General features: G+C 38.3%; 2 protein-coding genes across 2 annotated transcripts; both read right to left on the bottom strand.

The window, feature by feature from the left end:
* Window positions 1-910: 910 nt before the first annotated feature.
* th2 (tyrosine hydroxylase 2) lies at window positions 911-7,384 on the bottom strand. The gene is made up of 12 exons (XM_055020399.1): window positions 7,079-7,384; window positions 5,685-5,859; window positions 5,528-5,616; window positions 4,711-4,778; window positions 4,591-4,641; window positions 4,366-4,511; window positions 3,597-3,732; window positions 3,450-3,519; window positions 3,303-3,359; window positions 2,834-2,929; window positions 2,623-2,756; window positions 911-1,234 (listed from the first exon to the last, which is right to left on the bottom strand). The coding sequence occupies exons 1-12, from the start codon at window positions 7,382-7,384 to the stop codon at window positions 1,069-1,071; spliced, it is 1,494 nt and encodes a 497-aa protein (XP_054876374.1). The 3' UTR covers window positions 911-1,068.
* Window positions 7,385-8,273: 889 nt separating this feature from the next.
* On the bottom strand, window positions 8,274-20,874 carry pah (phenylalanine hydroxylase). The gene is made up of 13 exons (XM_055020426.1): window positions 20,743-20,874; window positions 20,022-20,138; window positions 16,629-16,812; window positions 15,597-15,685; window positions 15,113-15,180; window positions 14,291-14,487; window positions 12,904-13,039; window positions 12,755-12,824; window positions 12,582-12,638; window positions 12,094-12,189; window positions 10,946-11,079; window positions 10,012-10,127; window positions 8,274-9,118 (listed from the first exon to the last, which is right to left on the bottom strand). The coding sequence occupies exons 1-13, from the start codon at window positions 20,812-20,814 to the stop codon at window positions 9,075-9,077; spliced, it is 1,380 nt and encodes a 459-aa protein (XP_054876401.1). The 5' UTR covers window positions 20,815-20,874; the 3' UTR covers window positions 8,274-9,074.
* Window positions 20,875-21,034: the final 160 nt, after the last annotated feature.

Here is a 21,034-nt window from a genome sequence, read left to right on the forward strand (position 1 = left end):
AAGTGAACTTGATGACCTTGTCTGCAGCCCAGGGGCGACAACCTAGCCAGCTTTGAGATGGGCTTGCTCTGACATCAGAACAAGAGACGCTTTTTCTTGGATGACGCATGAAAGGCACATGAACTGAACTGAATCCCTCCTTGTGGTTGTCCAGTTGCTGCAGCAACCTGCTTTTGTTTAGCGCTCTGTGGATTCGCATCCTGAAAACACAACTTCTGTGGATGATTTGTGGGTTTTGGGGAGAGAATGATTGTAGAACGAGATTCACTAAAGTATAAAGTGTGAGATCCTTTCCTCTTCTGCAAACACAAGCTTTCCCAGGGAGGTTTGATTTACCGTGGAGTCCAATTATGGGAAGAGAAACGCTTCCCAAATCACTGTGGCTGACGTCTTGATGATGCCGTTTCTTCATGAATCCAGCAGAAGAAGACGATCCATCTTCTTGAGGGACAGCCTGGAGAGAGCTGGTATGATACGCGCTGTCGCCTGAGATCAAATATTGGTCTTGTTTCAGAAAGAAGGAAAAAAAACAAACTCTCCAGTCGCACGCAGAGCAAGAAACGAAGCGAGAAGAGCATCTGTCAGCAGCGCAGCTCTGCAGACCGTGCTGCGGTTTCACTGCAAGGTCTCTGTGACCTGGTACTGATAATGTTCTGGGCCTCACTGTTGGCTTTAACCCCATCCAGCAGAAACGCAACACGATACTCGAATCATTCATAATTAGCTCCTTCCCTTTGCTTAAAAACACACAAAGACAAATGGCTTCCAAGAATTTCCCAAATGAAAACAGTTGGTTTGGAATTAGAAGTTAGAAAATGGTCTACAAGCCTCCTTTTCTTTCAACTCTTCTTGCGTCAGCAACTTTTGCTGCCTCTTTTGAATGTCAAAACTGAACTTTTGAGGACACATGTCATGAAAATAAACATTTATTTCTTCTTTTACATCATCTTTACCTTTCATACACATATCAAAAAAGTCTAGTCAAGGTTTTCTACGATCAGGGTAGTTTACATTATCAATTGGCCTTTCTTCAAGATTCTGGGATCTGCTGATGTTCCAGTTTTGATCTTAGGATGAGCTGAGCTTCTCCAGAGCACTGTGGAGGGTCTTAAGGTCCTCTCGGACCTGGCTCAAAGCGTTCTGGACTTTCCTTGGCTGGTCCAGAACCTCCACGCTGCAGGTGAAGGGGTCGTAGCGGACTGCAAAGGGACGCTTGATGTTAGCAGAGTATTTCCTGTCAGAAAGAAACGCATTCATATCCATTACATCTCGTTTCTCAGGAAACAGCTACAATATGTTAAATACATAAAAAAGGGGTCATTTAGGTCCAGAAACCTTGGATAACTTCACTGATCAAAGGTTGGCCCGTATTATGCCTGCTTAGAAACAAATGCTATGGACGACTCGTTGCTTTCCTCACTGGTAGAAACGATAGCCTCCATCAATTGTGGCCAAAGTTTTTGCTAGTTACACCCATGTAGTGTCTTTTTGCTTCAACTTCACACTCTAAGTTTTAGGCCAATTTGTCACCAAGAAATTGTTCTTGAATGGTGTTTGACTTCTCTTTTCATTCCTGGAAGCAGTTGCTCTCAGAACTGTAAGGAATCCCCATTTCAGGGATGAGAAGGAATCTCACATGGATGTCAGGAAATCTTCACTTTGCACCAGTTTTCTGTTGCCCCCCTTTGGACTTCCCAATAAAATCCAATCTACCATTTACCATGTTTCTTGTCACCAACTCATGTGCCCATTTGTTACCAGTCTTGTGTAATTTCTGCACTGGTGGCAACATAATGCTGGACCAATCTCCTATGTAGAAGATGTTTGTGGATGTCTCTTGGATTCCCTGAAGATTTCCTCACTTCCATGTGTTTTGTTGGGATTTTATGTCATAGAACAGAAGAAAGTAGTGTAAAATTGTAGCCTGGTGAAAACCAGCCTCTGATTCTACAGTTTGCTTCTTCCAGAAGGTCTGAACTCTCGTTTATTGAGAAACGATTGTTTTCTGGAGGTATGGACTCTGTTGAAGTTTTAAACTTTACCCAGTTGGCTGTGACGTTTGGCTGTGATGTACATAATGTGCCAGTTTAACGCTATGAAGTTTAACGCTATGAAGTTTACCTGCGCTGTAAACGACCATCCTGTAATGTGAAAAGAGTGAAGTTGAAGTTTTACCGGAGGGAATCCAAGTCAATGGGACAAAGATAAGATTAGAACCGAGCAGAATTGAAAAAAATGGCCGTAAAAGTTGGAGATAAATTAGACATTGTTTTCAAAATTTGTACAAATTAATACTTTAACATTTTTTTTCTGGAGACCATTCCTTTTACTGAATTACCCCAATTTTAGTCCGATTGAATGGGGAATGACCATAAACATCAATTTCCACGTCTTGCCAAAGATTCTTAATGGGATCTCTTGTTGTTATACTGCTGGAAAGAGGAACCTAATTTCAGTGCTTTCATTGATCCTACCAGGTTTACATCCAACTTCCCTTCTTCAAGAAAAGTTTCCCACAGCATGTTTCTTGGTCTGTTCAGTTTGACGTTTGCTATTTTCCCTACATGACCAACAGAAAACGGGTCTCTATAAACGTTTCTCATGATTATCCCCCATTCTTACCTCAGTTTCACCTTTGCGTCCTCAAAGCTTTCAGACACAAAGTAAACCGGCTGGTAGGTTTGGTCCTGGTACGGCTGCACCGCCGTCTCCTCTGGGTTGAACGGCTTGTATTCGGGTTTGTTTGACAGGGCGTACTGAGGGGAGAAAAGGCCATCAGCACAACAAACCAACGCTTATTTGTGTGTGAAGAAGAAAAGAAAATGAAACTCACCACAAGCTCTCCATACGATGAGAGGAGACCAGCGCCGTAAGCTTTCACTTCTCCGTTCTGCTTGCAGAGGCCAAACTCCACAGTGAACCAGTACAACTGGAGCGGAGAGGTACGATGGCGCGTTGGGGCCATTGTTGATAAGGAGAAGAAAAAAAAATTTCACTGAAAAAAACTAAAAGATGTCTAATTCTGTAAAGTTTAAAATTTCCATCAAAAATCTCTGAAATTGTCTTTTAAACATTCCTCAAATGTAATTTTTCTCTTGAAAATTTTTGTTTTTTCAAACTCAGAAATGCCCTTGTTTTTTATAAGAAATGTATTGAATTAATCTCTGAATTTCTGAGGGTTTTTTTCCTCCGAAACATACTCATTTTTTCTACAAATCAAAAACATCAACATAGTTTTTATGCGCAGAGAGGCAGTTGCTGCGTTTGGCCAGTAGATGGCAGCAGACGCTCATATCTCCTACCGTTGAAAGTTTCTCAATCTCTTCATCTGAAGCTCCAAGTGAGGCAAGTCCAATCTCCTGAAAGCAAACAAGGAAAACTGTTAGAGGTGATTCAACCAAAACCAGACAGCTTGACTGACGAGAATAAAGAGATATGGGAATATTTACCTGGGAAAACTGTGCAAATTCCCGATCTCCCAGCATGGGGATGTGTCCCAGCAGCTCGTGGCAGCAGTCCCTGTCAGGGCAGATTGAACCGAGTTAGTGAGCTGAACAGACGGTTAACTGAGTCTGATGCAGGAAAACTTGACTCACGGTTCAGGGGAGTGCATGGGGGAAGATGGGTGCCGGATGTACTGGGTGCACTGGAAGACCCTGAAGGCCAAACTGGCCAGAAAGTCTCTGGCTGAGAGCAAGCCGGCGACCGGACGCAGCTGGAAACCAGTTTTCTCTAAACACACAGAGGGAAAGTAGAGAAAAGTCACACATTTTAAAAAGTTCATGTAACATAAAAAAAAAAAACTTAAATTAACATTATGAATAAAAATGTTTGTTGATCTCTTGTGCATATTTTTTCCACCCAGAATTTAAGAAACAGCTGATTTAATTGTCAAATTTCTAAAATATGAGCTGATATTGATATCTGATATTAATATTGCTGTTATGGTTGATAACAATATTTACCAAGCTTATGTATGTTTCACTAACATTTTAACACATTTAGGGAAAATAAAAATAAACCAGACACAAGATAAAAATAACTATTAGTTGTTCATAATTGTTTAAATTGTCTGACTGATATGATGAAAAATGATTAATATTTTAAATTTATCTTATATTGCTCCTTAAAACGTATTTTTATTTGTTGAAATTGAATAGAGGTATTTTTATTGTATCCATTTGTTGTTGCTCTTATTTTATTTTTATTTATTTCATTGCTTTCAGTATTTTTTTCTTTCTCTTTTCATCAACTTATTGCGTAATCGTTTTTATTATATGGCTCTTTAAAGTGCCATATAAATAGATTTCACTTTGACTGAAGGAAAACACCAAACAGATGTTTCTCCGGTTCTTTTTTTCGGACCTTTCAGGAAGGCGGACACGTCTCGGAGCTGAGGGATGCGATCCTCTCCGTATCCGCACTCGTCCTCCAGCTGCTGTAGGCTGTCCAGGAACTGGCTGCAGGCCAGGCTGGGATAAACGCTCCTCAGCTGCTGGTAAACCTTCCTCCTGCAAGCAGCAGGTAAACGTCACCTCTCCTTTCTGTCACGTTTCAGACCGTTACTATCGCACGGCGCCTGCAGCTCACCATGTGGATATTTCTTCTGCTGTGTACTCCACCGTGGGCAGCGGGTCGCCTCTGCAGCAGACACGGTTTTAGGAGAGAACCTTTCATAATTTATCACCAATATTTCAGATTTTTACTCACTGTTTGTATCTAAATGCGAGTTCAGAGATGGCAGCTCGTCTTTTTCTGTACTCCGAGTCATTATATCCCTGCAGAAAAGAAGGAAATTAGATTAATTTACCCCTAGATTTAATCTCTGAGCAGAAACTTCTGTGCAAACTTTATTTTCCCCCAATGAGTCGAAATTATTTGTAATTTTTATTTAGGTTTACACAATTCAAAACAGAGCTGGTTTTCTCTGAACATGTTCAATCTCTGGTTGAAAACATCAATTTTCATTTGTATTTACAAATGAAATCATATCCATCACATAAATTATATATTTTAGTCTCTATAGTTGGGGTTTTCACAATCTTCCGGTTTGAGAGATGTAATTTTCTTGGCATTTAACAATAAAATACATAGAATATATTTCTGGTCAGCACTGAAAACATAATGCAGCAGCAAATAAAGCCAAACATTTTGTTTGTTTTGGATTAGTACTCAAAAATGACTGGTTAATCCCAAAAATGTTGTAACTCATTAATTGATTTCACTTTTGGATGAATGGAGTATTTTTGAATTTGAGTTTAAAATTTTAAAGCTGCTGAGGAACTTTTTACGGATTTTAGGGACGAAAATATTGAATTTGAGTCTTTCCACTGCTGACTATTGACTCCTTTGTCGCTACCGTCACAGAGTTTAAACCACAGTAGATTTATTGAAGTCAATTTTTCTGTAATCTGGGCAAGTTTATTATAGACCAACTGGAAGAAAAATACGGCCACGTTCACACTGCAGCGTGAAGTGACCCAATTCACATCTGATTATGTGATCTACATGAGCCATAAACACTCACAGGATGATCGCAGTGCAAGTCTGGATCAAATTTGGTGATGAGCAGGTTGCACCTGTCCAGGTCTTTAATCTGTCGAGGAAACCAGGGAGCTGCAGAGACAGAAAACACTGATCAGTTCAGAAATATCTAAACGTTAATCCCGCCGGTCGGGTCCTACCTTTTTCCTCGGGCACGGCGCGAACATCGTCGGCGACGCGTTTCAGCGAGTTGATGAACACGTCCAGGTCCGAGCGGTGGACCTCACAGCTCAGGAAAAACTCCAGGTCAGGAAGTCCGGACCGGGACTTCCTCCTGGGCCGACTCTCCACATGGAGAAGTTTGGCCTCAAACGTCTGAAGGACCAGAAACATGCATCAAATTGGATATTTTAAAAATATTTAATATGTATTTCAAATGCTTGATTTTGGATTTTATTGCAAAACTACAACTACAGCCTTCGATTTTAACTTTGGGATCTATTTTCATGCAAATCTTCATAACAAGACTGAATTAATTAATTTTGGTGACCATTCACCCAGTATAAACTAATAAAATGTTTACATACTTAAATAAATTGAGAATTCAGATATTATACTCTATTTTTAGAAGCTATTTCAATTTGCAGTTTGAACTTGCAGAACTTTTTGCAGTTACAGAAAATATAAAGCAGTACTTCTTCTTAAGCTAAAATTACATTTACAAAAGAACACAAAATAACTTCATTTCATGGTTTAAAAGTTGAATTAGATTGAACTTAAATCACAGGAACAGTCAAATTAGCTCTGATTTCTAAAGTTTTGCTTGAAAATCACATTAAACGACTGTAAAAAGATTTAAAGTAAATTATTTTTTAGTTGTTCCTGGCAGTATTTTACTGTTTTTCCTTTTTAGTAATTTTTTTTTTTTTTTGCATTTTATTTGTAAAATTCAAATGAAATTATTTGAGATTGTATAAATACTCTTTCTAGGGTTTGTTTTTGACCTAAAAGCCTCTAAATACAGCAATGAATTTGTGATTAATAGGAATTTTAGTGGCAGTACAAATAATCAAGTTCATTGATTCAGTGAGAATAAAATTAATTAAATCAAAAATCAAGTTTCAAAGAAATGTTTCATGTGGATGAAATGATCAAATAAATATTTTCAGAAAAAAGGCTCTTTGTGAAATAATAATATTAATTACATTTAACTTTTCTGTCAAATCCTGTTAGTTTTGATGCAGCCAATCATAAAATAAAAATATTTGTTTTCAGTTATTAATGAACTTGAATTGGATTAGATTTAATTTAAAACATTTATAGTAACTAATAACATGATAAAAACAAATGTTAATTTATTTACAGACACTTTAAAAGCAGATATTAACTGCACCAAACTCCAAATAGGAGCAACATAATGTGATAATTCAGTAATAAATAAAACAATGTAATTAATAATTCAGTAAAATATTTATTTTTCTTTACTTTAAGCTGGATTTCATCTTATAAAAAAAGGTTTTTAAAAATCCAATTTATACGAGGAAGTCATGACAACAATACTGGACTAAATTAAATCACTTTTTTATTATCTCACCTCGAATATTTTCCCAGTTTGAAAGAATCCGGAGTTTTTCTCGCTGCTGAGGGCGAACAGGACGCTCACGGTGACCCTGCCGGGCTTCTCCTCGAACACGGCCCCGTCCCCGGCCCGGCCGGGCCCCGCGGAGCCGGGCCCCGAGCCGGGCCCCGCGGAGCCGCTCCCCATGCGCTCCCGCCGCGCATCCTCGATCAGGCTCCGCTTCCTGCCGCCGAGCGCCTGCGCCGCGCCGTCGGTCTTCATGTGTCCGCGCTGTGCTGCAGCTTCGTGGGTCACCGGAGCGAGCGGGCGGTGCGTCTTCATCCCCGCTGCCGCTGCGGGTCCGGGTTAAATAAGCGCGTCTAGCGGGTTGATGGAGGTACAATGCGCAGGCGCAACTCGTGAGTCATTTATCTATTGATGGGTTTAGTTTGGAGAGGAAAAACCAGGTAAACAGGTGAGTTTAACCGGAAGCAGAAACATCTAATAAATGTTACATAGTGGAAAAAATGTCTAATTAAGATGCTCAGATATTTAGATTTTTATTTTGAAAGCTAAATGAAGACTGACACTAATTATTTTCTGCACTTATTCGGAGATCTAAGTTAAGGTGAAAAATGTAAACGATTATTTAAATAAATCAAAGGGTCCAAACTTTAGATTTGTTCAAAAATGGAAATTATGTTTGGACACATTTAGATTCTTCAAAATGTTTTATGTCTCTTCGTCTCACTGGACATTTGTCCCTCGTTTGGATTCTGGATTTGATTTTTACTTTTTATTCACAGTTTTACAGAAAATTAATCAAACAATTTTATAAGCAAATAGAGAAAATTTAAAACAAAAATGTTAATCTGAAACATCCATCTGTTTATTCATCCATCTGTTTATCCATCCATCTGTTTATTCATCCATCTGTTTATTCATCCATCCATCCATCTGTTTATTCATCCATCTGTTTATTCATCCATCTGTTTATCCATCCATCTGTTTATTCATCCATCTGTTTATCCATCCATCTGTTTATCCATCCATCTGTTATTCATCCATCTGTTTATTCATCCATCTGTTTATTCATCCATCTGTTTATTCATCCATCTGTTTATTCATCCATCCATCTGTTTATTCATCCATCTGTTTATCCATCCATCTGTTTATTCATCCATCTGTTTATCCATCCATCTGTTTATTCATCCATCTGTTTATTCATCCATCTGTTTATTCATCCATCTGTTTATTCATCCATCTGTTTATTCATCCATCTGTTTATTCATCCATCTGTTTATTCATCCATCTGTTTATTCATCCATCCATCTGTTTAGACTTAGACTTGACTTTATTGATCCCTGGGAAGACTCCCTCGGGAAATTATTTATTCATCCATCCATCCATCCATCCATCTGTTTATTCATCCATCCATCCATCCATCTGTTTATCCATCCATCCATCCATCTGTTTATTCATCCATCCATCCATCCATCTGTTTATCCATCCATCCATCCATCTGTTTATTCATCCATCCATCCATCCATCCATCCATTCATCCATCCATCCATCCATCCATCCATCCATCCATCCATCCATCCATCCATCCATCCATCCATCCATCCATCCATCCATCCATCCATCCATCCATCCATCCATTCATCCATTCATCTGTTTATCCATTATTTTTATTACATTTTAATGCATAAAATCATTTTGTCAGAGACATAAAACGTGGAAACAGGAAAAATCTCTTCACTACAAAATGCATAGAAACAAATCAGAGAAACAAAAAGTGCTACAAGAGAAGTTTATATGCAACAACTAAACACTAAAAGATGTCGGCTACCAAATTCGTCTATTGTTAAAAATAACTTCAGTAACATTCATGCAGCTTTAATTCTGACAACTTCCTGTTTACGTTTCATGCTGCAGATTATTTCTGACATTTTCTACCCTAATATTCAGAATCTTTATTTGTTGTTGAGCTGAACTGAGAAGAATCGTTTTATTTGAACTGGATCAGCAGCTACTCCAGTTTCTTCAGGGCTTCGCACAACTTCCCCAGCTCACCTGGACAAAACCAGAAACCAGACCAGAGAGTTTAATTAGTGAAAGGATGAACAAAGTGTTGATGATACTTTATTTGAAGGAGCCTTCATGAATGTTTAACGGTAAATAATGACACTTTTACTGGACTTTTAATGCAAGTTTGCTTTAAAAGTGTCAATATTTACAGAATGACCTCACAAACATTAATTTTTATGACAAATTTTAAAAAGATTTTATAAGCAGTGAGATAAAAATTAACCCCTTTAGTCGCCTCATTTATATGCGTCTGAACGTCGAAGCTAAATTTAGCTTTCAATTCAGGAGCAGCTGTTATGTTAATAATGTTCATTTATTTTCAATCTTTTCAAAAAGCAGGACGTAAATCTAAAATACAGAATAACAATGAGATGATAATAATAAAAATAATGTTTTATTTATCTCCTTGTCATCCTCCTTTCTCTGTTTCTCCTTTTCTTCCTTCTTTCCTTTCTTCCCTTCTCCTTCTTTCTCCCTTCCTTCATCCTTCCTTTCCTCCTTCTTTCCCTCCTTTGTTCTTTCTTTCCTTCCCTCCTTTCTTCTTTCCTTCTTTACTTCCTTCCTTCCATCCTTCCGTTCTCCCTTCCTTTTTCCAATTCATTCCTTCCATTCTTCCTTTTTTCCTTCCATCCTTCCTGCTTTCCTTCCTTCCTTCCTTCCTTCTTTCCTTCCAGTCTACTATATTTATTTTAGATTCTTAGTTGAACTCAGGAAAGTTGAGGCTGATCAAATCTGGATTTAAAAAAAAATAAAAACACGTTTAAACGTTTTTTCCCCAAAGTCTCAGAAATCCCCACCGGCTGATTGTTCAGGCGATTGATCAGAGATGCCGTGTATTGATTCCTGATCAGCCCCTGTCAAAGGAAGCGGCGTCTTACTGTGGACGCATTCTGCCAGGTTGGTGAGCTGCTGGGTGTTGTTGAGGACCTCGATGCTTTGGGTGTAGGCGTTGTGGCGCACCGAGAACGGCCTGGGGATGGTGGTGGCGAACTTCCTGTTTCACAAGCAGCTCGAGCTAAATATCCAAACCTCAAACCGTCACTTCGACATGTTTCACTGGATTTTATGCAAATCGCCAACATGAAGTAGGTCATTATATTGGACTTTCACATCAACAAGGTGAAATATCTAATATTAAAAATCTTACCAAGTCTTTTTAGTTTCAAAAATCAAAACTAACTTATTGGTCAGAGTGTCCAAACTTTTCAGCAATAAAAATTTGATTTTTTTAGGAAAAATGCAAAACTGATTTTATTGTAAAAACAAACTAAATACAAAATATTTAGATTTTTCTACAGAAATAAATTATAAATCATCTTATGTGTATTCTAGGCTACCTCTTATCATAATTTAATTCATTGATTTGCTCCAATTTTGTAAAAGTTTTGTTCTCAAATTAAAATTGAAGCAACATTTTTAGTTTATTGTAAGATTAATATTTTTAGTTATTGCTCAAGTTTTCCATTTTAGAACTATTTTAATTTGTCTACATCGTTTTATTTCATTTGTGTTAAGCGTTTCACCATCAGCAGTCTGGTGAAATAAAGCTGTGGTTTCATGAGTTACAGAGAAAGACCACAAAGAGTCATTGCAAGGGGCCACAAATGGCCCCCGAGCCTCTGATTTAGAATCTTGTTTCAAATAAATAACTAAAGTATTTTTTTGGATTAATGTTAAATAATCATTTTCTTTAAAAAAGCTCCTATTTCTTGCTTGTTAATTTTGTGTTTTTAAGTGTTCTGTGATATTTGCACTATAGAGAGCAGATAATGGTAACATTTTGTTTTTACAGCCTATAGAAGGAGCGCATACCTCACTCGCTCCTTGGCGTCCTCGAAGCTCTCAGCCACGAAGTAAACGGGCTGGTACTCAGTAATCGGGTATTTCTGCTGGCTGGTCTTCTCCGGGTCGAAAGGTTTCAGCTCGGGCTTCTCTGTTAGGCAGTACTGGAAATAACAGAAACAACAGAACGGCTTCAGATGCCTCAGCGGTTTCCGGAGCAACAATAAGCAGGAAGTGCAGCATGATTTGACAGAGTGCACTTCCTGCTGGTGGACGATGATGTAAGGAGCTGACCTGGTGAACTGAATCACAGCCGCCCAGCAGGGGGGCTCCCCCACTGACACATTAAACTGAACCTGAGTGGACCACTAACCCACTCTGAGAAACAGGAAGCCTCCAAATAAGCATTAGCCCCTTTGCTAGCCCACAGACAGCGCTACAGGAAACCTGTTTAGTTAGCATGGATGCTAACTGCCAACCTTCTGGTTTTAGTTTGATTTTAGTTTTTGTTTGGCCTCCATTTAGCATTTTCTATGTTAGCTTGATAAGTTTGACTGGCAGTCAATCAGAAAGATGAGTATGATAAATAATTTGTTATTTTAATGTATCTTTTATAGTAATTATCTAAAATGCTACGATGCTAAGAAAATTGAATAAAATGTTATTAGAATAAAGTTGCACCTGAAATAGTGTTATGAGAATAAAGTTATGATATTATTACTTTAATCTGATAATATCATGACTTTATTCTCATTATTATAACAAGTATCATGTCGATTTTATTCTTGTAAAATAAGTTTTTCCTTGTAATTTTAGGATGTTTTTTGTGTTTTTGTTCTTGTAAAATTTCCAGTTTATTCTCATATTATTTCAACTTTATTTTTGTAATTTTTTGACTATTCTCAAAATATTATGAGTTTATTCTCATATTCAAATTTATTCTGAAAGCACGTAATATTATGATTCCACTCTTGTAATTTTCTTTTGTTTTTTTCTCCTAAGTTATTAAAATTTTCTTAGAATTGTCCTGATGCTTTGAAAAAGAAAGTTTTTATTACAAAAACTTTAATTAATTGTGGCTCAACTTTCCCAGGCCGCCATCTTCTCCCCTGCTGGCCTCCTTGCAGCCTGCGACCCCCACTTTGAGAAACGCATCATGTTTGAATGCTTCCTGTTACCTTCAGCTCTCCAAACGACGACAGCAGACCGGCTCCGTACACCTTGATGTCGGAGCCTTGCTTGCAGAGGCCATATTCGACGGTGAACCAGTAAACCTGAAAACACCAAACACATAAAATCTGAACTCTACTTCTTTTTAAATATTACTTCCTCGAAAACCTCTAGTGACCAAACATTCTTGTGTTGATTTTTTTCTTTAAAGAGCCATTGTTTTATTTCTATTTTTTGGTTTTAAAACACAAAACAGAGTAAAACTTTGCCGGGTTTTTTTTTTAGTTGCAAAGAACTAGGCTGTAAATATATATTGTATAATAACTAAGTTAGTGAAGTGAAATGTTTACTTTTGTAAAACTTAAATCAATTAGTCAGTTCTATTTAATTTTTTTAGACAAAAATATTAGGAGCCATTTTAGTTTTACAGAAGCTATTTGCTCTTTCTTGAACAGTATTATTATTGTATAGTTATTTTTCTAAATAATATACTCACAGTGGCGAGTTTCTCAATGTACTCATCAGGGGCACCAAGAGAAGCAAGACCGATTTCCTGTATAAAATAGATAAAATAATGCATCCTTAGCTTCAGTGTCCCACAGAAAAACTTACATAATCTGCAACAAATTAATGTTTTAATTAAGACTTTTGCTTTAGGAGAATGAATACCTGAGAAAACTGGGCAAAACGAGGGTCAGCAAACAGAGGAACGTGTCCGAGGAGTTCATGGCAAACATCCCTGTTAACAACATGACGTTATTTTACATCATTGATGTAAAATGTGTATTTAATTTAATGACAAACGTTTGAGTGCGTACGGCTCGGGTGTGTATGTGGGCTCGGAGCCGTGACGGATGTACTGCGTCGAATGGAAAACTCGGAAGGCGAGTCCGGCCAGGAAGTCTCGGGACGAGAGCAGACCGGCTACTGGGCGGAGACGAAAACCAGTACAGGCTGTGGGAGGGCAGCAGACATGAAACACAACATGATGCGTTTTCTATGAGCAAACAGGAAGTGGGGCATTTCATCAGGTCAAGCCATTTCCAAAATAAGGCGCTTCATGTTGTGTGTTATGTAAGAAATGCATGACTCAGCGGGTCATAAAGAGACATTTTTACTCATTTTGTTTCTAAAAACAATCATTTCTTTTATAAATTCCCTGTTATTGCTAGAATAATAAAAAATAAACAAGAAACTAAACACCTGATCCAGTTTATAGAAGTTTTAATAATTATTTTTAGAACATCTTAAAACACAAAATTGCTTCTTTTTTTTAACCCAGATTCACACCTAGTGCTCATCTGTTAAGCTCGTGATTATTAGCCAAGATTCTTGATAGGTTTTGTAAAATTGTAAATAATCACTTTTAGGGGAAAAAACAGACTTAGCCCTAATGGAAACATTTCTAGTTGATGTTTGCGCTTATCTGTTAAATTATCTAATGTTAACCAAAGATTACCTGACATTTTTCATTTTGTTAACTTATAAATTTACTTTTGTTGTATAAAGTGTCGCTATGAATTATTGCAAAGTAATAGCAGGTCTAGACTATGGCATCAACAAATCTGATAGAAAATGTTTACATTGGCCATTGCATTAAGTAATAGATTAGAAAGTTTTATTATCTGAAATCCTGCCAAGCTGGTGGCATAACACAGTTTCCACTCAACATTTTTCTATTTTTAAAAATAGAAAGCAGTTATGAAGCAAAACCTTAAACCGCTGCTGCGCCACTTACTCGACAGGCTGTTGCTAGGTAACACAATAACATGTGAGTTGCTAGGTAACCACAGAGCGAGTGAGTCAAGTTGAGGTTGAGCTGCTAAACCTTTTCTCTGCCTACGTCTCCCAGAATGCCGTGCGGTTCTGGACTGGAGTCCAGTGGATGTTCTATCAGATTATCTGTTGATATTGATATTGTCTTATTACACAGCCCTAATCTGAAAATAAATAAATAGCTCAATTCAATCTGTATTTGTAATGAAATATCTGATTTATTGTATGGTTTGTTTGGGAGCAATTAAAGCTAAAATCAAACTAAAATGATTCCCTTAAAGACGAAACTTTAAAGATAATGTTTAATGGTCCATATCATATCTCATTGTCTCATTAGTAATATTTGTAATGTTGAACCAGGTGATGTTCATCTAAATCTTGCTTTTAGGTTGGAAAGGTGGAGTCCGGCTCCACCCAGATGAAGCTCACACTGCAGGAAGCGGGAGACGTCCTCCAGCTGCGGGATGTTGTCCGGCTTGTAGCCGCAGTATTCCTCCAGCAGAGGGAAAACCCGGTTGTATTCGCGGCAGGCGTGAGTCGGGTACAGAGCCTTGAGCTCCCTGAACACAACGCCCCATGTGGCCTTCTCCTCCTCTGTGTACTCCACCCTGGGGATGGCCTGGCCGCTGGACACACAGGTAAACACATCACATACGCAGAAGGGCAGCAGTTTGTTTAAAGGATTAATATGAAGATATTTGCTGAATACTTGGCAAAGTAACCTGTCTTAGTGTCTTGAAAAACCCAACAAACACAAACTATAATGTATTTTATTTCAATTTTACGTTGTAGACAAACAAAAACAGGGAATAATGGTGAAGTGCAACATAAATAATGCATGGATTTCATTTTCACTAAGCTGCAGGATGTAACTTTTATTTAAAAAATAAAAAAAGTCAAAAGCTGAGGTATGGTAAATTTATTTAAACGGCACATTTTCAGCAAAAAATCATTTCAAAGTGCTTTACATAAATTAGTATTAATATTGATGGAAAAAGTGTAGTTTTAACATGCGGAAAATGTTTTGTTATAAGTGGAAAAAAGTCTGTCGGTTGAACTAGCTAGTTTTGATCAATTCTAAGGAATTATTGAGTTAAAAAAATCTCTTATGTCTTCCTTAAAAATTACTTGTGAATTACCTTGAAGACATTTGCACTTGAAAGTAACCCAAAATCAATGAATGAAATTGTGTTTTTGCACATTTCACACTCGAACAACCCAAAAAATCGACTTTTTAAAGAGATTTTTTACTGTCTGTAGTTGTAGGCGATGTCGGCGAACTCCTTCCTGCGGGCTCTGTAGGCCGGATCTTTGAAGCCCTGAATGCATAAAGGGAAATCCATGTTAGAACTGATAAATCAAAGAGTGGAAATCCTCCGTTAAACCCTCTGTGGCCTTTGACAGCATTATGCACACTGTCTCCAACAAGAGCCTCCATCTACATATGCAAATGAAACCTTTGAGGAGTGTCTTTCAGTTCAGAGCAAATCCATTTTGCTTTAATGACACTAGAGAAACGGAGCAATTATCTATAATTGCAGGGGTTCAATTAAAGCAATGACATCAATTTGTGAGTTTGTGTACTTTCCATTACAATGGACGCTGGAGTGTGGCCTTTCATCTTCGCGGCCCGGCTTTTCATGAGCCGCGTGGGCGTGGACGTACGTGTTTATGAAAACATGCAGGGAAGATGCAGGATGTGGAGAAACAAGATGGTGGATGAGTCAGAACTCACCGGGTGATCAGCATCCAGCTCAGAACCGTAGCTGAGGATCTGGTTGGCGAAGCGGTCCAAGTCCTGGATGTCCTTCGGGAACCATGGCACTGAAGGATAAAGACATTTATTACATGTTTTTATTGACATTTGATTTGGTTTGAACTCTATCATTATCTGTGAAAAGTCCCCATTTTCTTCCTCTTCAGTGGTATAAATCGATTATAATTTCTTGTGCCTGGTCTGTACATGACGTTGCTCGTTCATTCAGATTTACGGCGCACAGCGACACAATGGACCAGTGATCAATCTACATTTAAGCAGCGTGTTCCAGCCTCGGGGCCTCAGATCAGGCTCGCCTATAAACAGCCTGTCTCCAAAACAGGCTGTAAATTCCCTGGGTCCAACTTGACCCTGACCAGTTGACCTTGGTGTCTATGCATCCTTGGTGGCCCTGTCTGTCTCAGTCTGCCATGACCTTGGCATGTTCTGTGTCCCTGTGAGAAACATAGAGGTCCTCTGTCTGCGCCGGGCCTGTTGGTCCTCAGTAGCTAAACTAATGTGTTTCTGGAAACAACTAATAAAGAGGTCTGGGTGGAGGAGAGGGGACATGAGTCTTCCTGGCGACGCTCACTGTCTACTGCCATGTCTGTCTTTGGTTTATCAATGAGTCACTTCACTGGTAATAATGGCAGCTTCATAAAATTCATTTCAACCATGGGTCTGAAGATGCCAGAATTTAAATTTCACCCAAACATTCTTGTTTTTTTTTTCATTCTCTAGATCAGGAGTTTCAAACTCATTTTCTTTGTGTTGATCATAAAACCTTTTCACAAACTGTTATAATATCAATCAACTCTTAAAATTAAATAATATCACTGAACATCTTTTCAGTCCCTCCATGATTTCGTGTTTCTGGTTCTAATTTTGAACCAGAAACTGAAGCATAATTTCTTAGACTCTCAGCTGTTGACCCGTTTATGCATTTCTACCTCGCCGCCCCAGCAGCAAGTCCTCAGTGAGTTTGTTGTCATGTTGTGTTTTCATACTGACCCGTGTCCTTCTGCTTGTTGCGTGACAGCTCGTGCACATGGCCGCTGATCTGCGTGCGGAGGCTGTCAATGACCTCATCCAGGGCCTGAGAGCAGCTGGGCTCCACGCTGATGAAGAACTCGTACTCTTCTTTGTTCATCCGTGAAGGACGGGACTCGATGTGTGTCAGATTGATGCCATTTTCCTACACAAATGAAAAGGTAAGTAAGCCTTTATCTGTTTAAGAGCACTTCCTTTCTCTCACCACTAGAGGGCGCTGTGTGGTAACTAAAGTCGTGAGTTTATCAACACCAATCGAGTCCACCGTGACCTGATGTCATCAGCCTTGAACTGTGTCTGCAAACTCACTCAGTCAAACTGGACTTGCGTAAAGAATGCATTCACAAACCCACTTCATGAAGGCATTTCTGCTTTCTTCAGCAAAACTCCACAACCACAAGTTTTCCAGACGCTTCTTGTTGGCATGTTTTCTCCAACAGCCAACATGGAGGACACCTAGCGCGTGTGCTAAGTCTTTATTTGTGTGTGCTTTCTTGTTTTACGCAACATTTGGGGGAGGAAGAGGGAGTATGTTGTTCTCTTTCTACTATAGGCTTAAAAGAAGAGGCGTGAGTGAGAGGGCCCCTGATTTACCCCCATCTGGTTCCTATTTCACGTGCATTTCTGCTTCTCTAGCATTCTTAAAAAACAGGTCATTATTTTCTACTTTGCAAAAAAGAGCAGTTAGAGTGATCTAACAGTTGTACTTCAAATTTCATTAAATTTAAGCTGAAGATTTAATTATATTTACATTTACAAGAATGATTTATTAAGAGAGATAGCATTTATAATTTGAGACTTTAAAAAAAACAAGTTAGGACTTTTAAAGAAACAAGAGAGAAGAGATCAGTTTCTACTTTACAAAACAATAAAATATAATATTCAGTCCAGGTATATCAATATATATATATTGCAATATATAAAGTATATTGAAATATATATTTTGTTTTCATTTGTTATTTTTTATATATACATGTTGCCTGTATTTGTACATCTTAGTTGCTTAAATTCCATTTTTATTTTTTATTTCTCAAAGGATAACCCCTTGCAAAGTATCTTATTTTTGAGGACTTCTTACAAAACTGGAAAAACAGTCAAAATACATTTTTGAGAGAAGAGGTAAAGTATACAAGAAAACTACTTATGTCAACATGTGAAATGCTAATTTTAATCTGTAAATTAATGAAATTAAAAATAAAAACACTTCATTCTGTTTGAATATCCTATCTTTACCTTTTCTATCTTGATATAAAAACTAAAAACCGAGCTGCAGGTGATATTTTTGAGTGTTAAATCATCAGGATCCTGCTGTCACGTTTTCTGGTTTCTCTTTGCAAACCGTCGCTCCTTCATGAATCCTGATGACAACAATAATGTTGCATCAGCCTGAAAGGTTGAAGGTCAAGATCGACCTCTGGCGTGACTCTGCGTCACAAGTGGCTTGAGTTGCAGGAAGATTGACAGTCAGGAAGTTGTAATTATTCAGGTTTTGAATGAAGATAAGACACATGAAACGTGTTTCCTCTTCGAGCTGCGTTAACGTCGTTGTGGATTCGGTTCGTTTGGAAACGGCAGGGAGTCGGTTCCTTCGTCCCGGTTTGGGGTGGAGGTGGAGCAGGGGGAGGATCTGTACAGCTGCAGCTCATAGGTTCACCAAAAACTTTACAGCTGCTTGTTGGCGCAACATTTTTACTCAAACTTGGCATTGATTAGAGTCGACATATTCACTCATAAAAACCTCACAAATTCCACTTAATCCACAACATTATTTATTGCTATTTTATCATTTTATTTGTTTTTGTTCACAAAGAGAAACACATGGACTTTAAGGTTGAGCTGCTTTTCTGCCAATCATTGTTTACTCAGGCAGTCATGCTGTCACGTACTCAATAATCAATCGATTGTTTTCACTGCAAATATTTATCCCAGAATATATTGCTATAAAACTTCTCTAGAGAGAAAACAAGGTGGAAAGCAAAACAAGTCAGTTGATTAATTACATTAACCAGGAGATTAATCTGCATCTATTGCATCTTCTGATTATTGTTTAAAATGATTAAATATTTCTCATCTAGACAAAGAAAACCAGACTTTAATCTCAGAATTTTGACTCTAAATAACAGAAAAAACAAAATTTCTTGGATCAAAAGTCAGAAATGAGAAAAAATACTTTTTTCTTTCAGTGGCCATAAGTCTCTTCTGTTCTAGCGACCGACTAAAGCACTCCACACCACACTAATGCAAGGATGCATGAGTTCAATCTCTAGAGTGGTAGCTTATGGCAAGCCTAGTGCTGTTAAAGCTGCACCTCTATGGCAAGCAATTTGCATATTTATTCCATATCCTTAATATTATTGCTTTTTTTGCAAACTTGTTGCTAGCCTGTCAGAACTGCTTTGCAATCCTTGAGAAAATGAACATTCAGATACTTGTGGATAATTATTTGAACAGATTCTTCTGAAATTGGTAAATTTGCCTACATCTAATTTAACTAAAATGTTCTGAGTCAATTTATAAGATGTTGGCAAAGCATTGACATAAAAAAAAAATGCTACAAAAAATGCTAAAAAAAAAAGTGATTTTGAATATAATGCAAATTAATCTTTTTTTAATTTTGGCAATCCTAAAACCACTGCTAGATTTAATTTCAGAGATTTATATAGAGAACAGTTGACTTTGGAGCTTCATCCAGTTTTCTAGGGAAAAGTTTGATCTGATACTCAGACATAAACTGAGCTGTTTAGTCAAGCATGGTGGTGGCAGCGTCATGCTTTGGGGATGTTTTGCACTGTTGTCAGCCATATTTATTCTTGATAAATGCTTAAAATATATATAAAATATACAAAAGTTTCTTGAAGTTTCTGGCTGAACAGCAGAGAGAGGGGAACGTTTCCTGCCATGTCCGCTTTAATAAAAGAGAGATAACCTGCAGGCGAAACGCCAGCGGATCAAAGAGCTTCCTGCTGTTTACCTACGACTGACATCCAAACAGAATCAAACTGGATCTTTAAATTTCTTTAAAACAAAACAACAAGCAATACTTCAACTATGTATATTTTTATCCAAACTGTGCTAAAATGAAAAAAAAAAATCTAAATTTAAGTTTTAGATGCTGAAATGCCGTTCCTACGCGTGTGTGTTTTGTTTCATGTTAATCTGTAACTTCACAAAGCTATAATGCGTCATCAAGGTTGCATCACGTACAAACTGTTGGTGTCTGAAGATATTTTGCTCCCTGGAGTAGAAAGTACATTTTTGAACTACCCCTTTAAGCAGGCGAAACGCCAGCGGATCAAATGTTCATATATTCTGAGTCAGATAAACATCAGAATAGATATGAAGTTCATTTTTTACCTCAAAGAGCCGCAGGGCCTTGGCCAGAGCTCCAACCTCCTCCTTCAGGGAAAAGATGCAGGTGATCACCTCCGCCTTCCTGCTGGTGTCTTCCTCCAGATACGAGTTCCTTCTTTTCTGGAAAAAAAAAAAATCAACTATTCATATTTACTGGAACTCAGAAATCAATTTCCGTTTTTTTCCGCTGACGGATCGAGTGTGAGATCTCATTCTGAGCCGTGACATTCATGAGACGACCCTGAAGCACACTTTGGACCCTTTGACCTCTGGAGTCTGACCCCGGCATTCCTGCGCCTCCATGACCAAATGTACACAACTGGTCCCGGGAAACGCACAAAACGTTTCCTTCTGCAGAGCAGAACTGAGAAAAATCAGGAATCTTTTTTTTTGCCGTTTTTAAAAGCTGAAAATTGCAGATTACTGCTGAAGCAGTTTGAATTGAACATTTGCTAAAGAGTTTCATTTTCAGGGAGCGAAGTTTCAGGTGCTGAAAGTTCCTGACAGTGGATCTGTGCATTAGAGAGGCTTTGCTTTTCACTCACATCAGCTGTTTTACTGTCTATTCACAGCACATAAAGGCAAAACCAGCTGTTGTTTTTGGCTCACCAGAATTTTCTATTGATAAAGAGCAACATTGAGCTGTAAAATAATTTAAACATGTATGAAAGAGGTGTATTAGTTTGTTTAGAGTGAGAGAAAAGTGATATTTTAATATTTTTACCTCTGTGCCCGGCTCTCCTGTCTCTTCCTCCGGGCTGTAGTCTCCATTCACTCTCTTGTAAGCGGCGTCCATCGTCTCTGCAGGTTATGATGGTCTGATGCTGGTTTCTCCGTCTCTGAGCCTCTCCTGTGCGCCGGGTTTTAACTTTACGTGGGCCACGTGACGCCACACCCCCTGTGTGTGTGTGTGTGTGTGTATCGGTATGTCACAGGACGGTTATGAAACAGAACCGTTATGGTCACATCTGGATCCTGTTGTCCGCCGCTGGTCCCCGAGGTGACGCTCACGAAAG

Source organism: Poeciliopsis prolifica, unplaced genomic scaffold (assembly GCF_027474105.1).
Source record: "Poeciliopsis prolifica strain line A6 unplaced genomic scaffold, Auburn_PproV2 SCAFFOLD067, whole genome shotgun sequence".
NCBI lineage: Eukaryota > Metazoa > Chordata > Actinopteri > Cyprinodontiformes > Poeciliidae > Poeciliopsis > Poeciliopsis prolifica.

Bases quoted from the DNA above. Each gene is read 5' to 3' on its own strand.
- th2 (XM_055020399.1), bottom strand. From the start codon at position 7,384: ATGAAGACGCACCGCCCGCTCGCTCCGGTGACCCACGAAGCTGCAGCA. The intron at 5,860-7,078 runs GTGAGATAATAA...CTGGTCCTTCAG, and splicing joins AAACTGGGAAAATATTCGAG to ACGTTTGAGGCCAAACTTCT. The intron at 3,733-4,365 runs GTCCGAAAAAAA...CTGTGTGTTTAG, and splicing joins CGTGTCCGCCTTCCTGAAAG to AGAAAACTGGTTTCCAGCTG.
- pah (XM_055020426.1), bottom strand. From the start codon at position 20,814: ATGGACGCCGCTTACAAGAGAGTGAATGGAGACTACAGCCCGGAGGAA. The intron at 12,190-12,581 runs GTGAGTATATTA...TGGTGTTTTCAG, and splicing joins ACATTGAGAAACTCGCCACT to GTTTACTGGTTCACCGTCGA. The intron at 9,119-10,011 runs GTAAGACGCCGC...GGTTTTGTCCAG, and splicing joins CCTGGCAGAATGCGTCCACA to GTGAGCTGGGGAAGTTGTGC.